The 27,770-nt window shown below is 40.0% G+C and overlaps 1 protein-coding gene across 1 annotated transcript in view; it reads left to right on the forward strand.

Moving 5' to 3' along the window:
• Nucleotides 1-616: 616 nt before the first annotated feature.
• GALNT16 (polypeptide N-acetylgalactosaminyltransferase 16) overlaps nt 617-27,770 on the forward strand; it is a 197,879-nt gene continuing 170,725 nt past the window's right edge. Inside the window, exon 1 of the mRNA XM_058161908.1 lies at nt 617-1,288. Coding sequence (XP_058017891.1) covers nt 1,082-1,288 — 207 coding nt within the window. The 5' untranslated portion in view covers nt 617-1,081. The remainder of the gene's footprint in view (nt 1,289-27,770) is intronic.

The following is a 27,770-nucleotide window of genomic DNA, read 5'->3' on the forward strand; positions in this document are numbered from 1 at the left end:
TAAAGATCCTGAATTTAAATTAGCCTGCAAACATCCCTCTTTCTCCGTTCAGAGAGGTTCTTGTTACACTGATGGGAATAAATGTTTGGATATTACTGACTGCGGGATTCTGGGGTTGCAGGATTACATCCGAAGTACGATGGCAAGAGATTGTGCGTCGTTTGTAACGCGGAAGTCAAATATCCTCCCCGCACCCAGCCAATTGCTCCTGCTTTCAGCGTCCCTGTTTTTGAATACTTTGGGTTAGCTTTTCTCTTTCTCTAGGGAACTCCAGGGTTCGACCTGGCTTGTCCCATTGTCCACGATGATCGGGAACTGCATCTTGCCCCCCGATTGGCCCCCGACACATTTGATATCAATTGTGTGCAAATTACAATGCTGGCTTTATGAATGAGCACACCAGCAGTGGCACTCGAGCGTGGGAGATGACTTTCCGCGGCAGCCTTTAAACAGCGAATAAACGACTCGCTTGCTGCTTTAGGTGAATTTAGGACGGCATCGCTATACAACCCTCCCCCTTCCCCAAGTCGTTTCAAAAGCCGTGAGAATGAAATGAAATACCCAGCCTTCTTCTCATCCTCTACATTGCCCCCAAGAGGAGGGAAAAAAAACAACAACCAGGAAGGCGAATACACAACCGTCCCTGCTTGTGTTTGAGCGATTAGGGCTGCGCGCGATAACCGACCCAGATTGGATCCTGCAAAGCGCTGGCTAACTGGCTAGCAAGGGCGAGCAGATATTCGGAGGTCTCGTCAAAGGCTTTAGGACCCGGAAGACCTGCCTCTCGCTCTCTTCCTCTCGCACTCTCTTTTCGCTCTGCGGGACTGAGCCGGGAGACAAGAGCGCCAACAAACAGCTGTGACCGCTCGACCCAGCCGAAGAAGAGAGGGAGGGAGGGAGAGAGAATCGGGTGTCGCCGTTTCTCCACCGCTCTCTCTCTCTCCCCTCTCTGTCTCCCTCTCCCTCTCTCTGTCTCCCTCCCTCGCTTGCGCTCTCTCTGGCTCGCTCTCTTCTCGTCTCCCCAAGAACTGAACCTTTTTTCAGCTGACTCGGAGCTCCCAGGCAGCCCGGAGGTCCCGCAATGAGGCGGATCCGGGCTAATGCCATTGCGATCCTGACCGTAGCCTGGATCCTAGGCACTTTCTATTACTTGTGGCAGGACAGCAAGCCTCATTCGGCCGCGTCCAGCCGGTCTCCCAGCAGCAGCAGCGGCGGCGGCGTTAAGAGTGGGCAGAGAAGCTCCGGCAAAGTCGAGCTCCATAAAGAAGAGAGGACCGTCCCCCTTCTCGTAAGTGCGGCTTTCTCCCCCACTCCCGCCCCCCCCATCGCCTGGAGCCCGATGCCCGCCGATGGGGTTGGTGATTCCCGCGGCTGCCTTACTGCAGAAGCAGATGCTGCGCGGGCGTGGGGAGGGCGTGGGGGGGGGAAAGGAAAGGAAGTGCGCGGAGGTGTGGAAGCGTCGGACCGAGTTTGCGGGAAGATTGGCCGAGTGGATGCTGCTGGTGATGGAGATGGAGTGGCAAAGCGGTGGGGGTGGGGTGGGGGGTGGGGGGGCAGCGTGGCTTGTGCCACGGGTCTTGGTATATTTCTTCCAGCATTTTTTCCCGGTAACCATGGCAGCATTTACAATTGGGGATGAGCTACGAAGTGATGGAGATGGCGAGGGAGAAGAGGGGATGGGGAGGGGAAAAGGGGTCCCGCGCCGCGCCGAAGTCTTGCGACTGTTGTTTTCTCGAGTTCTCGGCACCAGGCTTGGGAACCGGCGGGGAGGGGATGGGAATGAAGCCGTCTCGGAGATGACGGGATGGCATTCGCCAGGTAGCTTGTCAACGACGTCAAAAGATGCGGTTTGCAGAGCGAGAGGAGAGAGAATAAGACTGAAACGCACGTGTGGGATCGAGCCGGAATTGGATTGAAGAGCGTGGGGTTGGGTGGTGTGTGTGGGGCGGCTAGAGTGGAAGAAGGTCCTGGTGTCCCAAGACGTGACGGGGTCCTTTTCCCAAGGGAGGAATCATCCTGGTTTCTGCACACTTCCGAGACCGCCGCGCAGAAAACTGGCAAGATCTGAACGATCGCTGAAGCTGCGGGATGTGAAAAGATGGGTTAATTAGGCTGGAGCTTTGCAAATTGTGATCCCAGATGTGAGTCTTCTCCAGCCATGCAGGGGCGGAGGGCTTATTATGTGCCTCAAAGTTCATATAGTTGTACCTGAGGTCTTTATTTCAAGGCATTCAGCGCTAGCATTTGTAACGGGGAAACAAATAGCCTCTTCCAAATATATGGACATTATTATTTACTCTTCAAAAGAGAGTCCGAGCAAAAATAGGTTTAAAATTAGTATAAGGGTGGGAGGGGGAGGAAGTAAGTAGAAGAGTTTCGTGTCTTTTCCTTCTTTTCTTAAAAAACATGAATTGGGACTTAAAGATTTCTCAGGCCAGCAGAGAGTTTCAGAGTAAGCAAGCTTTATAGACCTCAATCCTTGCAAATGAGTGAATTATTGCCTTCCTCTTTCTCGAATACTCAGCGCAAGTTCAATTTCTCGAACATCTCCAGTTTTCAGGGAGCTGGGTGTGCATGGGGAGAATAACAGGGGAAAGAAAGATCTTTCCTAGCCATTGAATAGCTGGGCCAATAATGTGAATTAATGGCAAAACTGGTTCATTGCATAATACGAGACATTCAGAATTATTCAAAACACCACCAATTCATCTACATTTAGCTGATTATACAACCCTGACTGCTTCCGTGGCAAATATAGATAGATTTTTCATTAATCACATGTTGAATAGAGAGGCTGTGCTCATCTGGGAGTTAAAACAATACTCAGATTTTCTTGATTATGACTAAAGGAGGCATAAGGACAACAGACACACAAGTAAAAGTATTTTACATATTTACATATTTAAAGTGGCTGCTAGCTGACAGCTCACCGTTTCTGGATCCCCTCTGTTTTTTAGGGCCGCGGGAAGGGGGGGGGGGCTCTGAATTTACAATAGCCTTTGCAAAGACTGCACTCTGCTCCACCATAATGCTGTTGCAAGAAGAGGGCACTTCTATTTTGGGCATGGGAAAATTATGAGAATCTTTCATCTCTATTAGAGATGCAGGCTTTCTTTTGTCATAGAGATCTGCTTCTTCAGACTACAGGATACCCTAATCAAAGTAATCTGTTCACTAAAATTACCAGAACATCATTGGAATGACCTGGCTAAAAGCACTTTAGAAATTGTATCTCGTTTTTTCAGTGGATCAATTTGCTACCTAGATGCAGTGATTAAAATAGTGACAGACAATGGGCCTTAAAAGCAAAATCACTGTAGATGAGCAGCTTGGGGGTCATAATCTTGTTAGTGATGGACATGGTACTTGTCTACTCTCTGCTTTGTGTAATAGACTATATATAGCATACTTTTCCTGTTTCAATGAGTTGTGCTGTACTTGCATTATGTAATGGAAAAATTGCAGTATATCATTTTCCTCCCATAGCTATGATACTGGGGGCACCCATTGGATTGGGGGGCTGTCAACAGCATCAAAATGATGATTGGGCAATGAAGGCCCATCCCTTTTATACACACATCACATGCATGTAAGAAGAGGTAGAACTTTAATTGCCTGATTACACCCATCCCCAACATTCCTATTAAAAGAACCATCATCTGCCCAGAAATTATACAGGCAGTTCTCAATTTACAGCCATTCATTTAGCCGCCATTCAAAGTTACAATGGCATGAAAAAGATGAGTTACAATGAATCCTTGCACTTACAACTGTCGCAGCATCCACACGGTCATATGATCAAAATTCTGGTACCAATTGTGGTTCTTACTCAAGGATTACCTACATACACTAGTGATCTATGAATTTTCAAAGGAGAATTTAGTTTAACTTACCTATTTCTATCCGACAAAAATGTAAGGGGTGTAGCATTTTCTTAGACTCAGTACTTACCTGTAGTAATTATTTTCTATTTTGACATAAACACATATATGTACATTTCATTCTGATGTCTACAATTAATATTTGTAATTTTGAGGGATGAAACTTAGGGAAAATGATTATATGATTATTACTATTATATAGCATACACAAAAGAATGAGATTTAGTTTCAAACTCGTATGATTTCACAGTTCAGAAAAATAGAGTTCATAGAATTTATATTATTATTAATTTTAAAAACCACATCTAATCTGAACCCATTCCTTGACTGCTTTGTCTTCTGCCTTCTGTTCCTTTGCTACAATGTTTCTTAATCTTGGCCATTTTAAGATGTCTGGACTTCAACTCCCAGAATTCTCTGGGGGAATTCTAGGCGTTGAAATCCACACATCTTAAAATGGCCAAGGTTGAGAAACAGTACTTTAGTTAGAATTTATTCTAGCAGAAGCATTATGTCTGAGTGCTGCTGGCCTTCAATCTTGCCTTGTGAATAAATAAGTAAGTTGACCCAGTGGGACGAATGCCTTTTCTTCCTTCATTGTGGTAAAGTATTCTTTTTCAATGTAACCATCAGTCACTTTATTTAATTGAATTAAATACATTTTATGCTTAAGGTGCAGATGCATTAATATTATCTTTTTTATTTTTCTGGGTCGCTGATTTGTTTAATAGACTATATATAGCATACTTTTCCTGTTTCAATGAGTTGTGCTGTACTTGCATTATGTAATGGAAAAATTGCAGTATATCATTTTCCTCCCATAGCTATGATACTGGGGGCACCCATTGGATTGGGGGGCTGTCAACAGCATCAAAATGATGATTGGGCAATGAAGGCCCATCCCTTTTATACACACATCACATGCATGTAAGAAGAGGTAGAACTTTAATTGCCTGATTACACCCATCCCCAACATTCCTATTAAAAGAACCATCATCTGCCCAGAAATTATACAGGCAGTTTTCAATTTACAGCCATTCATTTAGCCGCCATTCAAAGTTACAATGGCATGAAAAAGATGAGTTACAATGAATCCTTGCACTTACAACTGTCACAGCATCCACACGGTCATATGATCAAAATTCTGGTACCAATTGTGGTTCTTACTCAAGGATTACCTACATACACTAGTGATCTATGAATTTTCAAAGGAGAATTTAGTTTAACTTACCTATTTCTATCCGACAAAAATGTAAGGGGTGTAGCATTTTCTTAGACTCAGTACTCACCTGTAGTAATTATTTTCTATTTTGACATAAACACATATATGTACATTTCATTCTGATGTCTACAATTAATATTTGTAATTTTGAGGGATGAAACTTAGGGAAAATGATTATATGATTATTAGTATTATATAGCATACACAAAAGAATGAGATTTAGTTTCAAACTCGTATGATTTCACAGTGTTCAGAAAAATAGAGTTCATAGAATTTATATTATTATTAATTTTAAAAACCACATCTAATCTGAACCCATTCCTTGACTGCTTTGTCTTCTGCCTTCTGTTCCTTTGCTACAGTGTTTCTTAATCCTGGCCATTTTAAGATGTCTGGACTTCAACTCCCAGAATTCTCTGGGGGAATTCTAGGCGTTGAAATCCACACATCTTAAAATGGCCAAGGTTGAGAAACAGTACTTTAGTTAGAATTTATTCTAGCAGAAGCATTATGTCTGAGTGCTGCTGGCCTTCAATCTTGCCTTGTGAATAAATAAGTAAGTTGACCCAGTGGGACGAATGCCTTTTCTTCCTTCATTGTGGTAAAGTATTCTTTCTCAATGTAACCATCAGTCACTTTATTTAATTGAATTAAATACATTTTATGCTTAAGGTGCAGATGCATTAATATTATCTTTTTTATTTTTCTGGGTCGCTGATTTGTTTTGGATTCTTTTTCCAGAGCATATGTGGCAGGTTTGCCACAACACAGACTGCCCCTGCAAGCATCAGGCTACTCAAAAGTCATATCCCTGTTGCTTTGCCCTCAAACAGTTGTGCTTCTACTGATCTGGCAGTGCACAGAATTGTTAATGGGGTTACACTGAGATGTAATAACAACACAACCTTTACCGGCATTAGCGCAAGCTACCACCTTGCTTGAAGCAGAGGAGAGGGGAAATGGACCAACTTTATAGCTGGAACTGAAAATGTCTCAGATTCAACCTGGGAACCTTTATAGGCCAAGCCAAATAACAAAGCCATCCTTTGCGAGAGAGAAGGGCACTATGGAACACATTCTCATAACTTTGCAGTCTGAAATTTGCAAAGCTGCATGAGAGTTAAAATGGGCTTTTGCACTGTTTGAAAGGCAAACTCTAGGCTAAAAGGCCTTCCTCCCTGCCATTAGCTGTGAAATTATCCCTTAACACCCAAGTCTGGGTAAATTACCCTAAATTGGGTAAAAGTGGTCGTTGTTTGGCTGACTTGCAAACCCAATCACAACAGGGATATTTCAATTGATTTTAAATTCACCCACTTATCACTTCCTGATAAGCAGTTTTGGATAATGAAGGAAAAGTTTGGGAAGCGCTGCCTTAACATTTCAAGAAAAAAAAAATGAAGCTGGATGAAGTGAAGCAGTGAAGGCCAAAGAATAATCAGATAAGCATGAACTCACTATTTTAAAAAAATAAATTTTCTGGCAATGTTCTTTGGAAAATGGAATGACTAAATCAAACTCCTGAACAGAAGCACGGCTTTCTTTGATAAGTGTAAAAGAACAAGTGTATTTAATGGGGAATAAGCTGCTTAAGTATGATTTCTTAGATTCTGTAATTTGGGTGGTAGGTGGGAAAGTGTCTTTATTTCAAAACCTTATTTCAAACTGAACATACTCAGATCAGGAAGGGATTAAGGGAAAACCCTCATTAAGTTTGTCGACAAGAAGACTTTAGATACTGTTCTCATTCAGAAAAGCTACCCAAACCTGATGGCTCTAGAAAACAAGCGTGCTTTTATTATGCTAGAGGATATTGCAGCTAGAATTGGTTCCCTTGGTGGGTCCAAAGCTAGGAAATTGGTTGGTTGTGTGCAGGGGTGAAATGCTAGCAGTTCGCCCGAACCAATAAGTTAAAAATGCTTTAAAAAGTAAAAAAAAAAAGCAGGAAATAAAAAAGCACGCGTTTGTACATGCGCACGCAGCTTGCGTCTGGTGTGCCTTGTGTATGTGTGTGTGCACAGCGTGCAACCGGCATGCACTGTGCATGTGCGTGTGCAAACACACATCTGGCGCGCACTACACATGCGCGGGCAGCGAACCAGTGGCGACTGGCGGAGGATTTCCCCACTGGTGGTGTGTTTGGTGTCTGTATCTGTGTGTGCTTTGTTCTTCTTTTATTTCTATTTTACTTCCATAATCTTGTAAGTTACATAGAAGCTTTTCAAATTTAGAGACTTGTACACAACAGAAACAAAAAAACATGTCATTTAAATATTGAAATGACATACAGGTAATCCTCAACTTATGACTCAATTCTTGCCAAGTGAGACGTTTGTTAAGTGAATTTTGCCCCATTTTACAACCTTTCTTGCCACATTTGCTAAGTGATTCACTGCAGTTGTTAAGTCAGTAATATGGTTGTTAAGTGAATCTGGCTTCCCCATTGACTTTGCCTATCGGAAGGTCACAAAAAAGTTATCAAATGACCCCAGGACACTGCAACTGTCATAAATATGAGTCAGTTGCCAAGCATCCAAATTTTAATCATGGGACCATGGGGATGCTACAATGGTTGAGAGTGTGAAACACAGTGCTAAGTCCCTTTTTTCAGTGCTGTTATAACTTTGAATGGTCACTAAACAAATTATTGTAAATTGAGCAGTACTTGTATTTGTTTGGTTTAAATATTAAAACAAAATAGCAGTTGCCCCTATTTAAAATTGTTGGAAGAAATATCCATCTGGGTTCAGTTCTAAGTGGGGACAAAGACACTGGAAACATGGAGACTGCTTGGAAAGATGGTTTAATGGTGGCCAGGATCATATGGCTTGAGATCCTGAACAGAAAAGGGCGAGATCCTGTGTGCTCCCTGGTTTTATGCTTTTTCTGAGCTTTGAACTTTCTGGGGCACAGGAAGAGTATCCTGATTGGTTGTCAGACTCCCAGGGGGTGGAAGTCTTAGCTAGCCTTGCTGGCTGATGTAATCTTCCCAGGTGCCATGTGGTGAGTTTCAGTTGCTAGATGGGTTCTATTATGATGCAGATGATGATGGCCCATTAACAAAGGTGGGGAGAATGAGTTTCTACCTCTGACCTATTGACAAAGGTGGGGGGGGGGAATGAGTGAGCTTGGCTGAGGCTTTAATGGCCCATTGACAAAGGTGGGGGGTGGCAGTGAAGGGAACATATATACTAAAATACTAGAATTAGTAGGAAACTTGCTAATGTCTTGGTCTCTTGTTTGTATAACTGCACATGGTAAATATCTGTTTCCCATAACACTGACATATATATATTGTGCCCTTTTGTGGTTAGAACATAAATATGCCATCATGGATGGTTATGGAGGTCACACTGACTAAATTCCTGAATTGTTACTGATACCTCATCCCACCAATGACAGTCTCTGGAAATTGTCAGAGTCCATCATTTGATCTCTCCCCACCCCACTCTGGCTGAGAACGTGTATGTCATCCTCCAGGAAATCAAGTGGTAATTAAGAAGACAAATGGAAAAGATAACACCACAGAAAGAAGTCAGATTACATACACTGACCCTTACTATTGTGTGACCTGATGTAAATCCAGAAGTTAGTTTACATTCACTGACTTATACTATGGGAACATGCAAACCAGATTCCAGAATACGCAGATGCCAGAGTTGAGGATTTATGACTTTTTGGGTATAAGAGGACATCGCTTTCTGTCATAAGTTCGTAGTTCTTCCTTGCATGTATGTATGCACCATTATGTGTTTGGAACAGCTAACCATTTAAGCTTGATCAAGATTAAATGCTATTTTACTCAAGCCTCTGTTTAAGTCTCTTGATTGGCAGTTATGAGCTTAGACATATTAATAAATGGACTTTACAGCAGGAAGTTGCTTTGACTTTAAAACATGTTTCTCCATTTCTCATCCAGGGAAATATATTCTGCCTTTTAAATATTTTCTAAAATATTTCATTCTTCTAGGAGGGGGGTGGGTGCTAAATTCCTACAAAATAAAATAGCCTACTTTTCCAACCTGTTGTATAATAGAAAGGTGAAAAACTTTGCAACCGTGTAAATTAGTAAAAAGTAAGATTCCATACATGGTGTATCTTTCACTTGTTGACTTGATACAATTTCTTTAAAAAAACACACTCCCTGCCCTCCCTTTATAATTTTCAGACCACTTATGAAGATAATATTGTAATACAGTGATTATTTGTAGATATGACAATCACTTATAAAAAGCTACTGTGAAAAAGACAGACATGTTGGATAAGTTTTCTAAAGGGATTAAGGAATTAAGATTTGTCTTGCTGATAAAATCAATTTAGGAAATTAAGTAGAAAGTTGACAATGGCCAAAGGCAGGATGAGAGGCAGAATGCAACAATCTCTGCTTCTCCAAAGTGATTATTTAGGACAGGATGTTAAAAGTGAATGTGAAGAATGGATGGTTTTCATTTCTGCAGACTGAAAATTAGGCTAAAGAAACAAACATGTCAGAAACTGGAGTCTGCAGTTTCAGGGCCATTAGCTGCCAAAAACATTTGGCCTTTCTAGCACCTACTTTTCTCACACTTAGAAGGGAGGTGCTTTGTTCTCATGTCACAGTAGATTTTGCACTATACTATTTGCCATACCAGAGTGTCCACAGGAATAATAATAAAAAAAAGATGGCAGTTGTGACTATTTAGCTGTAGCAACACTTGTAAAGTGGGCTTTGGTTACATTATTGTAGCTGCCATCATGACTTTTTTGACTCTTCTGCATGTGCCCCAGGTCATATACTTATTGAGCTAAGAATACTGGTAAAGGAGGCAATGAATAATGACCTTAACAGCAATATGGCAAACACCAGAGTGAAGTACAAGTATTTGTGTTGTAAGTCCAATAATAATATGTTTACGCTCATAAATTCCAGACAAGAAACTTAAACAGAGGCTTGAATAACTTAGCATTTAATCTTGATCAAGCTTAAATGGTTGGCTGTTCCAAACACATACAAGATACATGCAGCTACAAAAAGAGAGGGAATCCGAATCCCTTCTATATTCTTTAGGAACCTCATAAACCTTCTAGTTCTGGCATCTTTGATTTGTGTATCCCTGGAATTTGGTTTGTATATCCCCTGGAACAGGGTAGAGCCTCTTAATGAGCATCGTTGCCTCTTTCCTTTGTTCTCACAATTGACCACTTGACCCCTTGGTGTGAAGGGAACTGAACTCAACACAGATTGAGCATTAGCATCTCCAATCTGATAGTTCTGGGTGGGGTGGGGTTGGGGTGGGAAAGAGATAAGGCTCTGATCATATGGTTTGACAAATGCCAGATACTTCACAACAGACCCCAATAACAGTCCAGGAAATTAGTCAATGTGGCATGTTTGTGTTATAAATACAAAAGGCATAATATATATGTCAGTTTCACAGGAAACAAATATTTACAGCATGCAGGTATACAAAGACATCATATATATATATATGTCTTTGGTTATTCGGGTTTTCTCCCGCGTAAAATTGGAAGTGTCTTGGCGACGTTTCGACGAAGTCTCATTCGTCATCTTCAGGCTTCAGCTTCGTGCTTTTGGGAGCAATGTGTGATTGCAGCTGCTTCTTCCTTTTTAACTGCTAGGGGGGGTTGAACTGATTGGGTGGGAGCTTGGCTGTGCTCTGATTGGATGGGGTTTTTTGTGCTCTGATTGGCTGGGGGTGTGTCCTGTTTGGGTGGGGGCTTGGTTGTACTCAGATTAGACTGAGTTGCAGGGGGATTTGAGCTGGTGAGCTGCATTGCGGTTGTTTGGCTTCGTGTTCATGTTCGTGCTACATCTTCATAGTGGGTGTCAGTCTGCTGCATGTATGGATTGGAGGGGTTTGAAATGGCTAACGTTGCAGCTGCGGTCTGGCTTCTGGTCCTTGGTCGTGCTTTCTGATCAGTGTGGGTTTGGGTCTGCTTTCTGGGTGGATGTGTGGTGGTGACATCCTGTGTGGACCTCGTGAGTGTGGGTCTGGTGTCATTCCTCGTGTTAGGGACTCGTTTGTCAATAAGGGCGGGTTTCCAAATGGCTGGTAGGCGGGAGGTATCATCTCGTTTGTTCATGCTGTGTGGGCGTTTTTCTATCTCAATGGCTTCTCTGATTATTCTGTTGTTAAAGTGTTCAGTTTTGGCGATAGTTCTGGTCTTTTTAAAGTCAATATCGTGTCCTGTGACTTTAAAGTGTTGGACCAGGGAAGAAGTTGGTTCCTCTTTTTTGAATGAGTTCTTGTGTTCTTCAATGCGTGCACTTATTCTTCTGTTGGTTTGTCCAATGTATGTGGTGGGGCAGGCGGTGCATGGGATTTCATATACTCCTTGATTTTCTAACTCAATTTTGTCTTTGGGGTTTCTTAGGATGGTGGATATTTTTGGTTTGTGCAGAATGCTGTCTTGATGTTATGTTTGTGGAGGATCTTGCTGATTCTGTCTGTGGTGCCTTTTATATATGGGAGGAGGGCTGTGCCATTTTCTTGTTCTCTGTCTTGGATTTTAGTGGGGGTTCTTTTGGATTAGTTTGGTAATCTTATTTCTCTGGAATCCATTGGATGTTAGTACGTTTGTGAGAGTCTGTAGTTCGGTTTTAGGTGTTGTTCATCAGCTAAGCATTTTGTTCTAGAGATGAGTGTCTTGGCTACGGAGTTGATCTGTGCTGGGTGGTGGTGTGAGAGTGCATGCAGATAGCGGTTTGTGTGTGTTTTCTTCTGGTAGATGGTGTGTCCTAGGGAGCCATTGGGTTTCTTGTAGACTAAGACATCTAGGAAGGGAAGTTGGTTGTTAACTTCTGTTTCCATGGTGAACTGTATTTTGGGGTGTAGGCTATTGAGGTGTGTGAGGAAGTTGTCAAGTTTTTCTTTCCCGTGTGGCCAGATTATGAAGGTGTCGTCTACGTATCTGAGCCAGAGTTTGGGTTTGTGATCAGATTTTTCTAGTGCTTGGGTTTCAAAGTGTTCCATGTAGAGGTTGGCAATGACAGGTGAGGGGGTGATCCCATGGGTGCTTCTTCTATTTGTTTGTATTTTTGTCTGTTATAGATGAAGTATGTGTTGGATAGGCAGTGGTTGGACAGATCTAGGATGTGCTTGGGGGGGGTATATTTGTTTTGGATAGCTGTCAAGGCTTCTTTGATTATTCTGTTGTTAAAGTGTTCAGTTTTGGCGATAGTTCTGGTCTTTTTAAAGTCAATATCGTACCCTGTGGCTTTAAAGTGTTGGACCAGGGAAGAAGTTGGTTCCTCTTTTTTGAATGAGTTCTTGTGTTCTTCAATGCGTGCACTTATTCTTCTGCTGGTTTGTCCGATGTATGTGGTGGGGCAGGCGGTGCATGGGATTTCATATACTCCTTGATTTTCTAACTCAGGTTTGTCTTTGGGGTTTCTTAGGATGGTGGATATTTTTTGGTTTGTGCAGAATGCTGTCTTGATGTTATGTTTGTGGAGGATCTTGCTGATTCTGTCTGTGGTGCCTTTTACATATGGGAGGAGGGCTGTGCTGTTTTCTTGTTCTCTGTCTTGGATTTTAGTGGGGGGTTCTTTTTGGATTAGTTTGGTAATCTTATTTCTCTGGAATCCATTGGATATTAGTACGTTTGTGAGAGTCTGTAGTTCGGTTTTTAGGTGTTGTTCATCAGCTAAGCGTTTTGTTCTAGAGATGAGTGTCTTGGCTACGGAGTTGATCTGTGCTGGGTGGTGGTGTGAGAGTGCGTGCAGATAGCGGTTTGTGTGTGTTTTCTTCTGGTAGATGGTGTGTCCTAGGGAGCCATTGGGTTTCTTGTAGACTAAGACATCTAGGAAGGGAAGTTGGTTGTTAACTTCTGTTTCCATGGTGAACTGTATTTTGGGGTGTAGGCTATTGAGGTGTGTGAGGAAGTTGTCAAGTTTTTCTTTCCCGTGTGGCCAGATTATGAAGGTGTCGTCTACGTATCTGAGCCAGAGTTTGGGTTTGTGATCAGATTTTTCTAGTGCTTGGGTTTCAAAGTGTTCCATGTAGAGGTTGGCAATGACAGGTGAGAGGGGTGATCCCATGGGTGCTCCTTCTATTTGTTTGTATTTTTGTCCGTTATAGATGAAGTATGTGTTGGATAGGCAGTGGTTGGTCAGATCTAGGATGTGCTTGGGGGGGTTATATTTGTTTTGGATAGCTGTCAAGGCTTCTTTGATTGGCACTTGGGTGAAGAGGGATATGACATCAAAGCTCACGAGTAGGTCGCTGGGCTGTAAGTTTTGTTTCTTTATGATATCTATGAACTGGAATGAGTTTTTTACATGTGAGGCGATGGATTCTGCATAGGGCTGTAGTTGTTTGGCGAGAAATTTGGCTAGGTTTTGTAGAGGTGAGTCTATGGAGCTGACTGTGGGTCTGAGTGGGGTTCCTTCTTTGTGTATCTTGGAGAGGCCGTAGAGCTTAGGGCATCTGGATGATTTCTCTCTGGGAATGATTCTTTGTTGGATTTCTTCGCTGATGGGGGAGGCTTTTATTTTGGATCTAGTGGTTTTTTCTAGGTAGGTGGTGGGGTCTGTTTTTAGGGGCTTGTATGCAGGGTCTTGGAGTAGGTTGGTTAATTTGGTTTGGTAGTCAGATGTGTTCATAACCACCGTGGCGTTGCCCTTGTCTGCTGGTAGGATTATTATGCTGGTGTCTTTTTTCAGGTTAAGTAGTGCTGTCTGTTCCTCTTTGGGTAAGTTGCTTTTGGGTGGCTTGCTGCTGCAGAGGATGTTGGTGATTTTGAGCCTGATTTTGTTAGCGTCATCGGGGTTGATTTTGGTCAGGCTGGTTTAATATATATATATAACTCTCACAGAACCAATGCAGTAGATTAGATGAACATTTCACACTTGATAAGAGTCTGAACAATGAGAGCAAATGTCTGCCTAATCTTTTAGAGTAAACAAATTAACTCCCATTAGAGTTCACTATCACATCCACACTCAAGGAACCCTAATCACAATCCTCTGACGTCCCACAGAGCAGAAAACCAACTCTAAATTCATGTAGCATTTGGCCAAGAAGAGGGAAATAGACTCTAAAGCACTATATGCATAATCTCTTGAGTTTAGGCATGCATTTTCAATGGGGAATCTTCACAAACTCACGAGTAGGTCGCTGGGCTGTAAGTTTTGTTTCTTTATGATCTGTATATATATATGTTTAATTTTTGCAGAAAACAACAAGTTTCTAATAATTCTAGTATTTCAGTATATCCATTTCCTTACAGTACCTTGAAGCTTCAGCTATTAACTCTTTTCTAGCCTATTGTTCATGCTCTCTATATAATATACAGGTTTAACTCTTATTCTACCTTTTCGGATCAGATAAGGAAAAACAATTATATTGACAGCATTTCCTTCCAGATAACTCACCCTAACTTAGAGACGATAAATAAGCATTTTGCCTAGATTCATAGTACCAGTTGCTAGGCTGCAATCCATGCAGAATTTTGGTGCCTCTTGATGAGTCCAGGCTGCATCTAGAGGTCTTCTCTCCGTCAGGACACACTCAAACAACATAGGTGGGATGAATGAAGGAATGTTGCAGTTTGTGAATTGCATTGTTCCCCGGTGCACTTTTTATACTGTTAAAGTGGAACATTTACCATAACAAAAATTCATCTTCCAGCGTTTACCAGCTGAAGAGGCATAACATTTGTATTTTCATTTTGTGCAGTCGTGGCTAATGTATTAACTAGCTTGGTTCCCAACTGTGCTAGCTCATTATGCTGGCAGCATATTGCAACATCACAAGCAGGTACTGTGACTTGACATGTTTAAACTCTGTAGTAATTGGCAGAAAAAGTTAACATGTATGACACAATTTTAGGTTCAATGTAAGTGGATGGATATGCTAAGTTGTAGGAAATGCACTTTACAATATTTTGGAAGAGCTTGCCACCAGAAGCTATGACAAGTGTTTGTATTCATCTTACAATCCCTTTATTTTATCTTCATAAAACAGGACTATAGCTAGGTTTTTACTGCAAAGTCTGGTTTTAACTCGATATTTATTCAGACACTTCTTCACTAGATGCCTTGGGACAACTTTTCTTTTCTGGTTATTGCTAGCCACATTACAGGCTTCTGCAGATGCCCTCCAAAAGTATTTATTGTTTTTTTAAAAGTATTTTTACCTCATTCTTCAGCACAAAAGGTTTCACAGAAGAGCTTACCAAACAATAAAAAGGAGAATTTCTGCCCTCAGGTTTACAATCTAAGAGTCAATATAAAAAAAGCAGAACAGGGGAAGAAGAGAAGAGGAGAACAAACAGAGTCTGCCTGCAATTTTTTAAAATAGCCAGATATGATAAAAACGCAGTGAGGGAACAAAAAAACCCCAAAAACCCAGTTAGTCTTTCTGCAGACCTGATCCAATCTACCCATTATACTAACTCATTGTTACCTGTTTTCTTTATGCTTTCCATGTCCTTTGAATGTGTCATTGTGATTTGAAATACCTTGGATTATGAGCTCAGCCAATTGTAAATTATTACATAACTCAGTGGTTAAACAAACCATGGTTTAGTGTGATGTGCAAACCCAGCCACAAAGAGACTCTGCATCCTTGTTTCCTGCAGCTAGGCAGAATTCCTACTGTTAAGTAACAGTGCTGTTGGAAGAAATATCCATCTGGGTTCAGTTCCAAGTGGGGACAAAGACACTGGAAACATGGAGGCTGCTTGGAAAGATGGTTTAATGATGGTCAGAATTACATGGCTTGAGTTCCTGAACAGAAAAGGGGCTGAGATCCTGTGCGCTCCCTGGCTTTATGCTTTTTCTGAGCTTTGAATTTTCTGGGGCACAAGAAGAGTACCCTGATTGGCTGTCAGACTCCCAGGGGGTGGGGGTCTTAGCTAGCCTTGCTGGCTGATGTAATCTTCCCAGGTGTCATGTGGTGAGTTTCTGTTGCTAGATGGGTCCTATTATGTTGCAGATGATGGTGGCCCATTGACAAAGGTGGGGAGAATGAGTTTCTACCTCTGACCCATTGACAAAGGTGGGGGGAAATGAGTGAGCTTGGCTGAGGCTTTAATGGCCCATTGACAAAGGTGGGGGGGAGTCAGGAAGCTGCAGGAAGTTGCTTTGTCTTTAAAACATGTTTCTCCATTTCTCATCCAGGGAAATATATTCTGCCTTTTTTATTATTTATTTATTATTCATATTTGTATACCGCCCTATCTCCCGAAGGACTCAGGACTTAAATATTTTCTAAAATATTTCATTCTTCTAGGAGGGAGGGTGGGTGCTAAATTCCTACAGTGCATAAAAATAAAAAGCCCCAAATGTCTCCAGTCATTCAGTAGACTTGATGGGCAGGCTCTGCTTTTTTTCAGGGATTCAGATCCACCAGGCAGCAGTGCATATGACATATATATTTCCTTCTGATCTAAACAAAATCTTCCTTTCCTTGCTATGCTTTATTCAAGCACTGTTTTCTGAGCCAAGTAGCTCTTATTCCAGAACATCACCATCTATATTTGTCTAAATCTTCAAACCATCTCTTACCTGCTTTTGTGCAAAAGAGATGGATGCTCCCCATGTCATCTCCTTCATTCCATTAAATAAGTATGTATGCTATTGAAGGGAATAGCAATAAATAGATAGAAACTTATCATTCTATAGACGTTTGTTCTATTGTAAATGTATATATATGTTATACTGCTGTAAAAGTATTTCCTTTCTCTATTCCTGTGAAGAACATCCTTCCTGCATTATCCTGCAACCTCCATAAAATGCCACTCTGTTTCCCAGAAGAACTGTCACATATCCCAAACTATCAGAGCAATCTACACACCTTTTGTACTGTTAATAGGGGACCAAGTGACTAATTAAGAAGACAAAAGGAGGAAAAGATAACAAAAAATAAACACTACAGGAAGACGTAAACCTGGATTTAGATTACATTACTGACTTTTACAATATAGTTAGATTATATGACTAAAACGTAAATCTGTAGTTAGATTACATTATTGACTTTTACAATGTAGTGAGATTATATGACCAGAGTAAGTACAAAGACCATTTTGGTATTTAGAGAGGACATTGCTTTGCAAATCAAAGATGCCAGAATTGAAGGTTTATGATGTTCCTAAAGAATATAAAACTACTATTATGTAGTTCTTCCGTGCATGTATATCTTGTATGTGTTTGGAACAGCTAACCATTTAAGCTTGATCAAGATTAAATGCTATTTTACTCAAGCTTCTGTTTAAGTCTCTTGTTTGGCATTTATGAGCTTAACCATATTAATATTGGACCTTACACTATTAACTCAGAATATATGTGATGCAATGTTGTTGTTAGTTGCAAAGTTGTGTCCGACCCATCGTGACCCCATGGACAACATTCTTCCAGGCCTTCCTGACCTCTACCATACCCTGGAGACCATTTAAGCTCACACCAACTGCTTCAGTGACTCCATCCAGACACCTCATTCTCGATCGTCCCTTTCTTCCTTTGCCCTCAATCTTTCCCAGCATTAGGCTCTTCTCCAGTGAGTCCTTCCTTCTCATTAGGTGGCAATAGACTCTGGTTTACACGAGTTAATGTCAAAATGGAGACTTCTGTCTTCCCAGCAAAAGTTTTTGAAGACTTCATGTAAGTCAACAATCTGGCTCTGCAGACATCATGGCATAAGGATCTTTGCAAATGGCAACTGCAGGACCACAAAGTTAAATAAAATTTAAACAAACAAAATGGCTGCCAACTTTTGCTAGACCACTACATCTATTTTAGATAGGCTTGATATCATGCTTTTTTCTGTTGTGTTGCCCATCCCATGGAACATCTTGAGTTTCAGATGGCCTTGACCTTATTGGTTTTCTGGAGCAACTTGAAGATTGGGCTTTTCCCTCAAATGGTGGCGCCAGGAATGTATTGGAGCCCAATATTCTTGTTTTCTGAATTGTGAGACAGTTTTGCAAGGAACATCAGTTATAGTTTCTTAAAAAAATATACTGTCTTATGCCTTTTATAAAATACAATACTGTGTTATTTTATCCATGAGTTTTGTTAACCGTTTAGAGTTACTTGGTTAAGATAGAAGAACCTAGCAGTGAAATCCACTTACCTTTGGGAACAGGAACGGGTGTGCTATGCGCTGATGGTAAAAAAAAGTGACGTAGTGACGTAATGACGTCTTGGCGGGTGGGCGGAGCCTCCCACTGTAGGTGCTACTAGTTTGGTGATCCGAATAGAACCAGGGAATTTCACCGCTGGAAGAACCATATAAATGAATGAAACAAACAACCAATCAAATTCTCCAAACAAGACTGCAGTGATACCTCTTTAATATTTCTTTGCTGCCATCTTATAGTTATTCAGATTTTTGCAGCCTGGTCTACGATGCTTAGTGGACTACAATCTGTACAAATTTACACCAATTCTCAACATATCTGGGAAGCGCTGGCTCAAACTTTAGGAAATGTTTACATTTTTAAGATGCCACAGGTATCTTAGTTGATTTTATTATGAAGAAGAGGATTATCCCAATGAAAATGGGGATTTCAGTATTATTTTTAAAACCAAGCATAAGTTAGTATGAAAAAATACATTATTGTTAAATACTCTTTAGCCTCATTCACTGTTCAGATGTGGGCCATAACAGCCAATTCTGCCTGTGAAAATTTCTGGAGCTCTTTCATAGCTTAGTCATGGCAGTGATTCAAGGAAGCAAAAATGTAAACAAAACCAGTGCATAAATCTTCCTGACCCTCTGGAAGTAGTGCAGGATTGCTCAGTCCAGACTGTATTTTCCACTCTTTTGTCTTGTTCAGTTTCAGATACACTAACTTCCGGACCTCCAAACCTTCCGTCGTGAGCTCAAGACACATTTATTCATCTGTGCAGGACTGGCTTAGATTTTAAATTTATAGGGGTTTTAAATTGGTTTTAATATTTATATTTCTATTTTAATAATTGGGCATTAGAATAAGTTTTTTAATGATTATTTTAATTTGTATATTGATGTTTTATATGCCTGTGAACCGCCCTGAGTCCTTTGGGAGATAGGGTGGTATATAAATTCGAATAATAAATAATAAATAAATAAATCAGTTAGATAGAATCCCATGGCTATCTCAGGTTTCTCCTACACCCTCCCATTGACCAAGCCATTGATTTTAATGGATTGAAAGCAAAGGAGAGGACAAGAAAATAACACTGATGTAGCAGACAGCAAAAAAAAAAAAGGTAGGAGGACCTTCCTTAGAATGCTGATAGCCACCATCTAGGCCAGAGGTCTTCAAACTTGGCAGCTTTAAGACTTGTGGACTTCAACTCCCAGAATTCTCCAGCCAGCTATGCTTGAAGTCCACAAGTCTTAAAGCTGCCAAGTTTGAAGACCTCTGATCTAAGCAGTCTATAACGCTAATCAGGTAAGGATTTCCCGTGGCTCAAATATGTCTTTACAACCCTCAGACCCTACTAACCAGGTTTGCTGAAAATGAAAGACGTGGGAAACAGATGAATGCTGTAACATAAGCTCTAAATTTTTTTTAAAATTTGAATTTATATCCTGCCCTTCTCCAAAGACTCAGGGCGGCTTACAATGTGTTAAGGAATAGTCTTCATCCATTTGTATATTATATACAAAGTCAACTTAATTGCCCCCAACAATCTGGGTCCTCATTTTACCTACCTTATAAAGGATGGAAGGCTGAGTCAACCCTGGGCCTGGTGGGATTTGAACTTGCAGTAATTGCAAGCAGCTGTGTTAATAACAGACAGACTTAGTCAGTTGAGCCACCAGAGGCCCCTATAGGCCCCTAAAATAGTCATGTCACAGTTAAAAAACCAAACACATTCCACCTACTTGTATATTGTGATATGGTTTCATCTGGGTTTTGTTTTTGTTTTTTGTTTTTCCACTTTCCACAAATATTAACTCTAGCCTTAAGAGTTCCACAAAGAGTTATCCATACCTGGCCTAAAGCAAAAAGTCTAGATTTGCAGTGAAAGAATTCTGAGCCATAAGCAAATACTGTATAGTCATTGTACTTCCACAGAAAAAACTGCTTCTGTATACTATAGAATAGAATAGAATAGAATAGAATAGAATAGAATAGAATAGAATTTTTATTCTATGGCCAAGTGTGATTGGACACACAAGGAATTTGTCTTGGGGCATATGCTCTCAGTGTACATAAAAGATACCTTCATCAAGGTACAACACTTACAACACTTAATGATAGTCATAGGGTATAAATCTAACACTTAATGATACAACACTTAATGATAGTCATAGGCTACAAATAAGCAATCAGGAAACAATATCAGTATAAATCGTAAGGATACAAGCAACAAAGTTACAGTCATAAGTCGAAGGAGATAGGTGATGGGAACGATGAGAAGATTAATAGTAGTCCAGATTTAATAAATAGTTTGACAGTGTTGAGGGAATTATTTGTTTAGCAGAGTGATGATGTTTGGGAAAAAACTGTTCTTGTGTTTAGTTGTTCTGATGTGCAGTGCTCTATAGCATCGTTTTGAGGGTAGGAGTTGAAACAGTTTATCTCCAGGATGTGAGGGGTCTGTAAATATTTTTCAGCCTTCTTTTTGACTTGTGCAGTATACAGGTCCTCAATGGAAGGCAGGTTGATAGCAATTGTTTTTTCTGCAGTTCTAATTATCCTCTGAAGTCTGTGTTTGTCTTGTTGGGTTGCAGAACCAAACCAGACAGTTATAGAGGTGCAGATGACAGACTCAATAATTCCTCTGTAGAAGAGGAATATTTATATTTTTATATTTATACATATAAAATATATATGTATGTTTTAATTGATAAAATATCAATAGTACTTAATAAAGTACTAGATAACTTTGTCATTGCTGTTAATAAAACCCCTTTCTGGTTTATAAAATCGGCTGCACTGAAGTGTGCAGAGGCAGAAATTGGATCTGCCAGATAAAGTTTCTTTGATTTTCAAGGCAATCTGAAATAATTCTTAGCTATTTTCTCCTGTCTCTTTAAATCTATCTTTGCTCTTCTTTTGGAAACATCTGAGGCAATAACTATAGTCACACTTGTCTAATTATGTTCACTGGTTTGAAAAGTAATATCAGTTTCCCAAGACAGATTCATTAGCAGTGATTTTAAGGAGACTACATTGACCATAGCTTCTGCACACACAGCATGTTTGATGTCACTGAATTCAAGACACTTTGCTTTTCACTGATAAAACGTTGAATGGTTGTACTAATATTGACCTAGCAGCATTGATAGTCACATCTCAGTCTTCTTAAACTGAGTGGTCTCCAGATCTGTGGACCTTAAATCCCAGAGATCCTCAGCAGCATGGATGTTCCAGGAAATCTAATAGTTGAAACCAGCTGGATGAAAGAAGGGTGAAAATTTATACAATATTCATTTCTCCCCTCCCTCTCATCAATCCAGTTTGGGGAAGGATGATAATATGTATGAAATTAGATTGAAGAATATTTCCTATGTTAGGCAGAGAAACCTATCCCTGTGAGCCCTCTCTCCTCACTGAGAGTTATAGTTTAGCAACCCCTGAGATTACATAGCATGTTAGCTGCATTATAGTTTAGACTAGGGGGGTTGTGCTTTTCAAACCAGTCCGTTTAATTTAATGGGGAAGCCTCAGTCTCATTTCTCTCCTACCAACTGACTCCCCAGTATAGTGTAATGGTTGGTTCCTAGATCGATAAAGATTCAGAAGACCCTTAAGTAAACAGTCAGATTCTCCATTATTGTGGAAAGACTGCCTTCTTGATAGTTTGTGGGAAAGCTGTTAGAAAGAGAATGAAACAATTTCTCCCCTTATCCATTTTGGGATATATTGGTTCTAAATGATAAAGAATTCAGTTGCGGGAGTTCTTGTAACCCTTTTCTTTTTATCTCAATAAATCTTGCTAAAGATAACTTGGTTGTATTCATGCATGCAAATAATCATGATCCATTTTAGGAGGTGAGCAAAAAGTCTGTGATTGAGCTATATATCTGGGTAAGGCTCCAGAGTTTTTCTTGTTTTTCTTCTGTTTATGGAAATATAATAGGGAGTTCTCATAAGGTGGTCATGACAGAAGTGATTCAGAATTAAAGCACTTAATGGTGCTACTCATTAAAAAGCTCACAGTGCTCCCCCCCCCAAACTGCAAAGATGGTAGGAATTCATCCGTAGTATTAAATCCAAGCAATTAAATTTAGCTTCTTTAAATTCTGCTTGCTGTTTCAGCTGGAATAAATTACTCTGGTAATTCCTTATCTGGAATTAGTTGTAATTCTGAGTCGCAGCTCAGCCCAGGGGGTGCCAGGTTTCCTTCTGCTATTGTATTTTTTTATAAAATATATGTTGGGGGAAAAGCTTTGTAGCTATTCTGTGGATCTGTTTCAAACAGTTTTTTACAAGCCGGGTGATCTTTAGCACTAGCAGCTCGTTTTCACAGATTTTTTTTGATATCCTGAATCCGCTTTTGGCAGCTTCTCACAATCCACAGAGAGCAGGGTTTTGTCAGCTGTACGAGCGGCAACAGATAGTCTACTCTACTGCTTTTCTGGAGCCACTTTTACAAGTAACAGTTTCAGCCCCTTTATTATTTATTGCGCTTACACTCTGAAACTAAGGGATTCTTATTTGCTTAAGTAGATGAAATTAATTTTACATTCTGTGGGTCTCCACAGATCTCCTGGGGTTTTAAACATGTAAAATAAACAAGCAGCATAAACTGCCATCCCAGTGGTTTTAAAGCATTTGTATCTAGTCCACCCGGCCTTTGTAGATTTCTTGCTGCCTCCGTTCAGGTGGAAAATGATTCTAGGCATAAGGCAAGGATGAAATGAAAGCTACCATGCAGGAGCTGCAAAAAATCCAGGTGACCACTAGATGGCAAGAAGCCTTCTTAACTCTGCCATCTAACCGTTGTATGTAGAGTGGTCATGCTGGGCGAACTAGCTGCCCATGCAAATTCAGGCACTATATGGCTCAGTTGATAAGGTAGGGTTAATTACTGTATGTGAAACAAATAACTGAGTACAGCATTCCTCAGAGCTATGGAACCAGAAAGGGAACACGAGGGAGGGCTGCTGGCTTCAGATCCTTGTTTCAGATCCAGTCTGATATGTATTAGATTCCTCTCCAGGAAAGGAGGGGTCACCTAATAGCTTTTCAGCTGACAGATCTGGGAAAAAGGATTCCCTGAAGGGTACGAAGCCTGAAAACTATTCAGACAAATGCTAAATTAAGTAGGAAACCAAAGAGCATTAAGCAGCACTAAATGACAGAACATCCCAAAGTAGGATATTTCGATCAAGTTGAATTATGTAATGGCTTTTATAATATAAACATTTCCTGAAACACAACAGGAACTGCAATTAATTATCTAATTGGCTTGTAGGCTGGTCCAAAGTATGTTTGCTGAAGACTGCTTTCCATTCATTTCATTGAGCTTTGCTACTGATGGTTAGAGAAGATTATTTTTGATAGGCTAGAAGATGCAGCTCTTAAATTACTCTATATTCCTGTGCCTCAGCTGGATTCTGCCCAGCAAGACAGACCCAAATAAGAAAGAAGATTAAGTGAATGACCAGATTGTTTATCACCCTGGTTGCATTTATCTCTGTTTTGTTTCCCCCCCACCATTCCTCCTTTTGTGCACTTGTCTGTTTTTCTTACCAAAATAATTAACTTCTCTCCCAGACAAGAAGATTTCATAATCTCTGGAAGGCTTGGTTAGAGCAAAAATAAGATTTCCCTCCCCCTCCCCTTTCCCTGTCTGCCTGCCTCATTTTCAATTTCTCAGGTTGGCTGTAAAAAAAACCCCCCACAACAAAATGAGAAAGAGGCAACAGGCTTTGTGATGAGCTCTGCTCAGTCTTATTAAATATGTATAATCATCACTCAGCTGTACAATATGTCTCTTTTGAAATACCCTCCTTGAGGGTCTGCAATTTCCCATGGTAACCATGTTCCTTGGTTTTCTGAAACATCATCAGAAGATTCCAAGTAATTTCTTTTTATAGGGAATTGGTATTCTTGCTTCGCATTATGAAAATTACTGTATTCATCAACCTGTTGCCCTGCAGATACATCGGACAACATCTCCCATCAGCCCAGCCAGCACAGAAAAGAGCTTTCTTTCAAGGGGCTCCTTCTCCTCTCACTGGAATCAGGTTTTTAAAGTTGTAACTGCAATATATTCATAGTTTATAATTGATTCTTTTGTTTACACAAATAGCATGTCTTTTTTAGATGGAGACATAAGTAATTTGTATGGCCAGCAGCAAGACTTCTCTTACTAAGAATCTGCTGAAAGTTATAAACACTGAAGGGGAGTTTTCCTCACACTTACTTTTCCTCAAAAAGCCATTCAACTTCTCTTCGGTCTCATAATGAACTCAGCAGCTGGTCACCAATAAGATTATAATCAAATGGGACACAAAAATAAAGAGGGAGGCATCAACTTTCCCAAGAAGGAAGGAAGGAAGGAAAATAAATGTCTAGATAGCTTTCCTTTCAGATTAAACATTAAGATTCCATCATTAGAGATATATCTCAGTTCAGGACAAGAAAGAACAAGAATTGCATGTTCATGTCATTTCCTGTGGTATGCATAAGGACTGGAGAAGTCTCTCTTGTCTTTTCTTTTAGAATTCACTGAAGTCAAGTTTTCTAATTGTTTTTGGGTAATTTACAGTTAAAGTTGTAAAAGTTCAAATATTTGATGAAGGTTAATGAAGAAAAAAAACCTATTGGAAAACTCCCAGAATAATCCAGTTTCTAAATGAAGTTTCTAAAATGTCGATTCATTTATCCTTTTGAAATTTTCTCTTTTTCAATAATGTTATTAGAAATTACAATTAGAAAGATAAAAACTAATACAAACTAAAAAAAAGAAAAAAAATCACAAAATGGTGAAAAGCAAACTAGAAAGTTAGAAAAGAAAAAAAAGAATGTAGTAAAGAAAAATATATATAAAGAAATGACTTCTCCCTTCATCACAACTATAAACAATTTTAGTAACCTATCACCTTCTCTTAAAATACACTCGATCTGATCTTGTCATATACCTCTTAAATGTAAACAAAATTTTAAAGCTTCATTATTCAGTCCTGATCAACAGAAGTGCATTAAAAGTTACCAGACATAACAACGTATCTATTCACCTTGATCAAATAAACCAACTTCATACTGTATTCATACTGTCTTTTGATGAACATCTGGCGGCCGTCTCCAGGAGGGCCTTTTACCAAGTTTGCTTGGTCCGCCAGTTGCGTCCCTTCCTTGACCGGGATGCCTTATGCACAGTCACTCACGCTCTGGTTACGTCTAGGTTGGATTACTGCAATGCTCTCTACATGGGGCTGCCCTTGAGGTGCACCCAGAGGCTACAGTTAGTCCAGAATGAGGCTGCGCGAGTAGTAACAGGAGCCGTTCGTGGCTCCCATGTAATACCACTGCTCCATAGTCTACACTGGCTTCCTGTGGTTTTTCGGGTGCGCTTCAAGATTTTGGTTACCACCTTTAAAGCGCTCCATGGCTTAGGACCCGGGTACTTACGAGACCGCCTGCTGTTACCCTTTGCCTCCCACCGACCCGTACGCTCTCACAGAGAGGGTCTCCTCAGGGTGCCGTCCGCCAAACAGTGTCGGCTGGCGGCCCCCAGGAGTAGGGCCTTCTCTGTGGGGGCGGCAACGCTCTGGAACGAACTTCCCTCTGGCCTACGTCAAGTGCCTGATCTTCGGACCTTCCGTCATGAGCTTAAAACACATTTATTCCTTCAAGCGGGACTGGCATAATAGTGTGGAATTTTTAATTTTGGGGTTTTGTTAATATTTTAAAATTTAAAATTTTAATTTTAATTATCAGCCTTTATAATTCTGCTTTGTTTTAACTGTGGTTTTAATTGTATATATTTTGTGTTTTTACTTTTGGCTGTACACCGCCCTGAGTCCTTCGGGAGAAGGGCGGTATAAAAATTTAATAAATAAATAAATAAAATAAATAAATAAATATTCCTTCCTTTCTACTTTTAACAGTCTTGATCTTTAGTCCCTCCTCACAAAATTCTTCAAAGCTTCAACAAGTTTCTTTTGCAAATCCAACATGTGAAAGTTATCCAGAACAGTCTTTTGATTTGCAATTTAATTATTAAGACATCAGCCAACTTTTTTTGTATGTCCAGTGAGGCATCTTTTTCCATATCATTCTTGTAGCCTGTCATTTTTAAATTCATTTTCAGTTCAGTCTCAATATTGTTGAGTAGAATTTATTCCTATTATATAACATCTTTAAAATACAGTCTATCTCTAGAAGCAGACACTTTTAAAAATTAACTTCTGGCTCCATTGTTCAAAAATATTCTTTAGTGGACCCAATTTTAAAATATTTTGTTCCATTCTGTATTAGTAATTTTAAGTTTTTTTCCTGTAATTGTAATCTTTAGTTCCTTCTGGTTCCCTATAGTGTCCAACCTTCAAAGTCTTATCCTATCATGTTTTTTTTAAGGAAAATTCAAAACAAAAGCATTTTCCCATGGGAAGGATTATGATCATTACTTTCAAAATCTTATTTGAAATCCATCTGGAACCTTAATCTATTTGTAACTTTTTAGAAGCAATGTCCTTTTGCTATTCATTCTAAAATATATTTTTAAAGTTCTTAAATTTATGTATTTAAAACTTCCTTCACTAAGGATGAAAGAAAACTTAACCAGTGCTATAAAATTTGTCGATCCAAAAGGTTATAACTAGCGGAAGAGCAGTTAACAAGCAATTTACAAAAGGGATTAAAGTATGCAAATGTAGTGTCCCCTTGCAAAGGTGCTGATCACATTTTCAACAAAGATGGCTTTCACTCATCGCCCAGAACTCTAAGAACACCAGGGACTGTTGTCTTGCAGTCTCCTCACAAGGACCAACTGTGTGAAGCACTTGTGGTTGATATCAAATCCTTTCATTGTCTGGGAAAAAATTACAAAGACCCTGTCTACTGGCTGGCTCTTAATTGTGTTGTGGTTGTTGACTTCATGCTCAGTTGAATCATCTTCAGTTATCATTTTTTCCCTGGAAGTCCTATATTTTTGGAACTTTCATAATTAGTTTTTACTTGTAAATCCAACATATGTTGGCAAAAAGGTGAGAAAATTGTCTTGCACCTATGTTTCATAACTACAAGTGCACAGTACCTAATAAATAGTAAGCCCCTGAGAAAATCATCTCTATCATCATCATCATCTTGGATGTGACAAATTGTAAGTCCTGGTCATTATTTTTAACTGGCTCCATGACTGAAATGGATTCTGATTTCTAGCTTCTAATTTTGTGCAGCAAATTATATAAGCCTGGAAACTGTCTCTTTAACTTGTGAGGTATGTCTGTCTTATAAACAGTGGTTTGCCCTTTGGGGATGATAATTTCTTGGGCTGTTCATCGACTCTTCTGAAGAGTGACAGCTATGCTTTGTGCTCTAGAATCAGGTAGGTCAGCAGAGCAGACCTGTCTGTCAATGACCTAGTGGTTTAAAAAGGAAGAGAAAGGCTTGATCTATATGCCGTGAAAATGTTTGTTTATTTAGAACCGAAGGAACTATTCATTTGCTTGATGAACTGTGAGAATTGAAATTAGTGGTGATGCACAGAGCATTAGCCTTCCTAAGGAAAACCCTATGATCAATGCAGATCCTGTGTTGTAGTTTAATTATAT

This window comes from Ahaetulla prasina, chromosome 1 (assembly GCF_028640845.1).
Source record: "Ahaetulla prasina isolate Xishuangbanna chromosome 1, ASM2864084v1, whole genome shotgun sequence".
In the NCBI taxonomy this organism is placed as follows: Eukaryota; Metazoa; Chordata; class Lepidosauria; order Squamata; family Colubridae; genus Ahaetulla; species Ahaetulla prasina.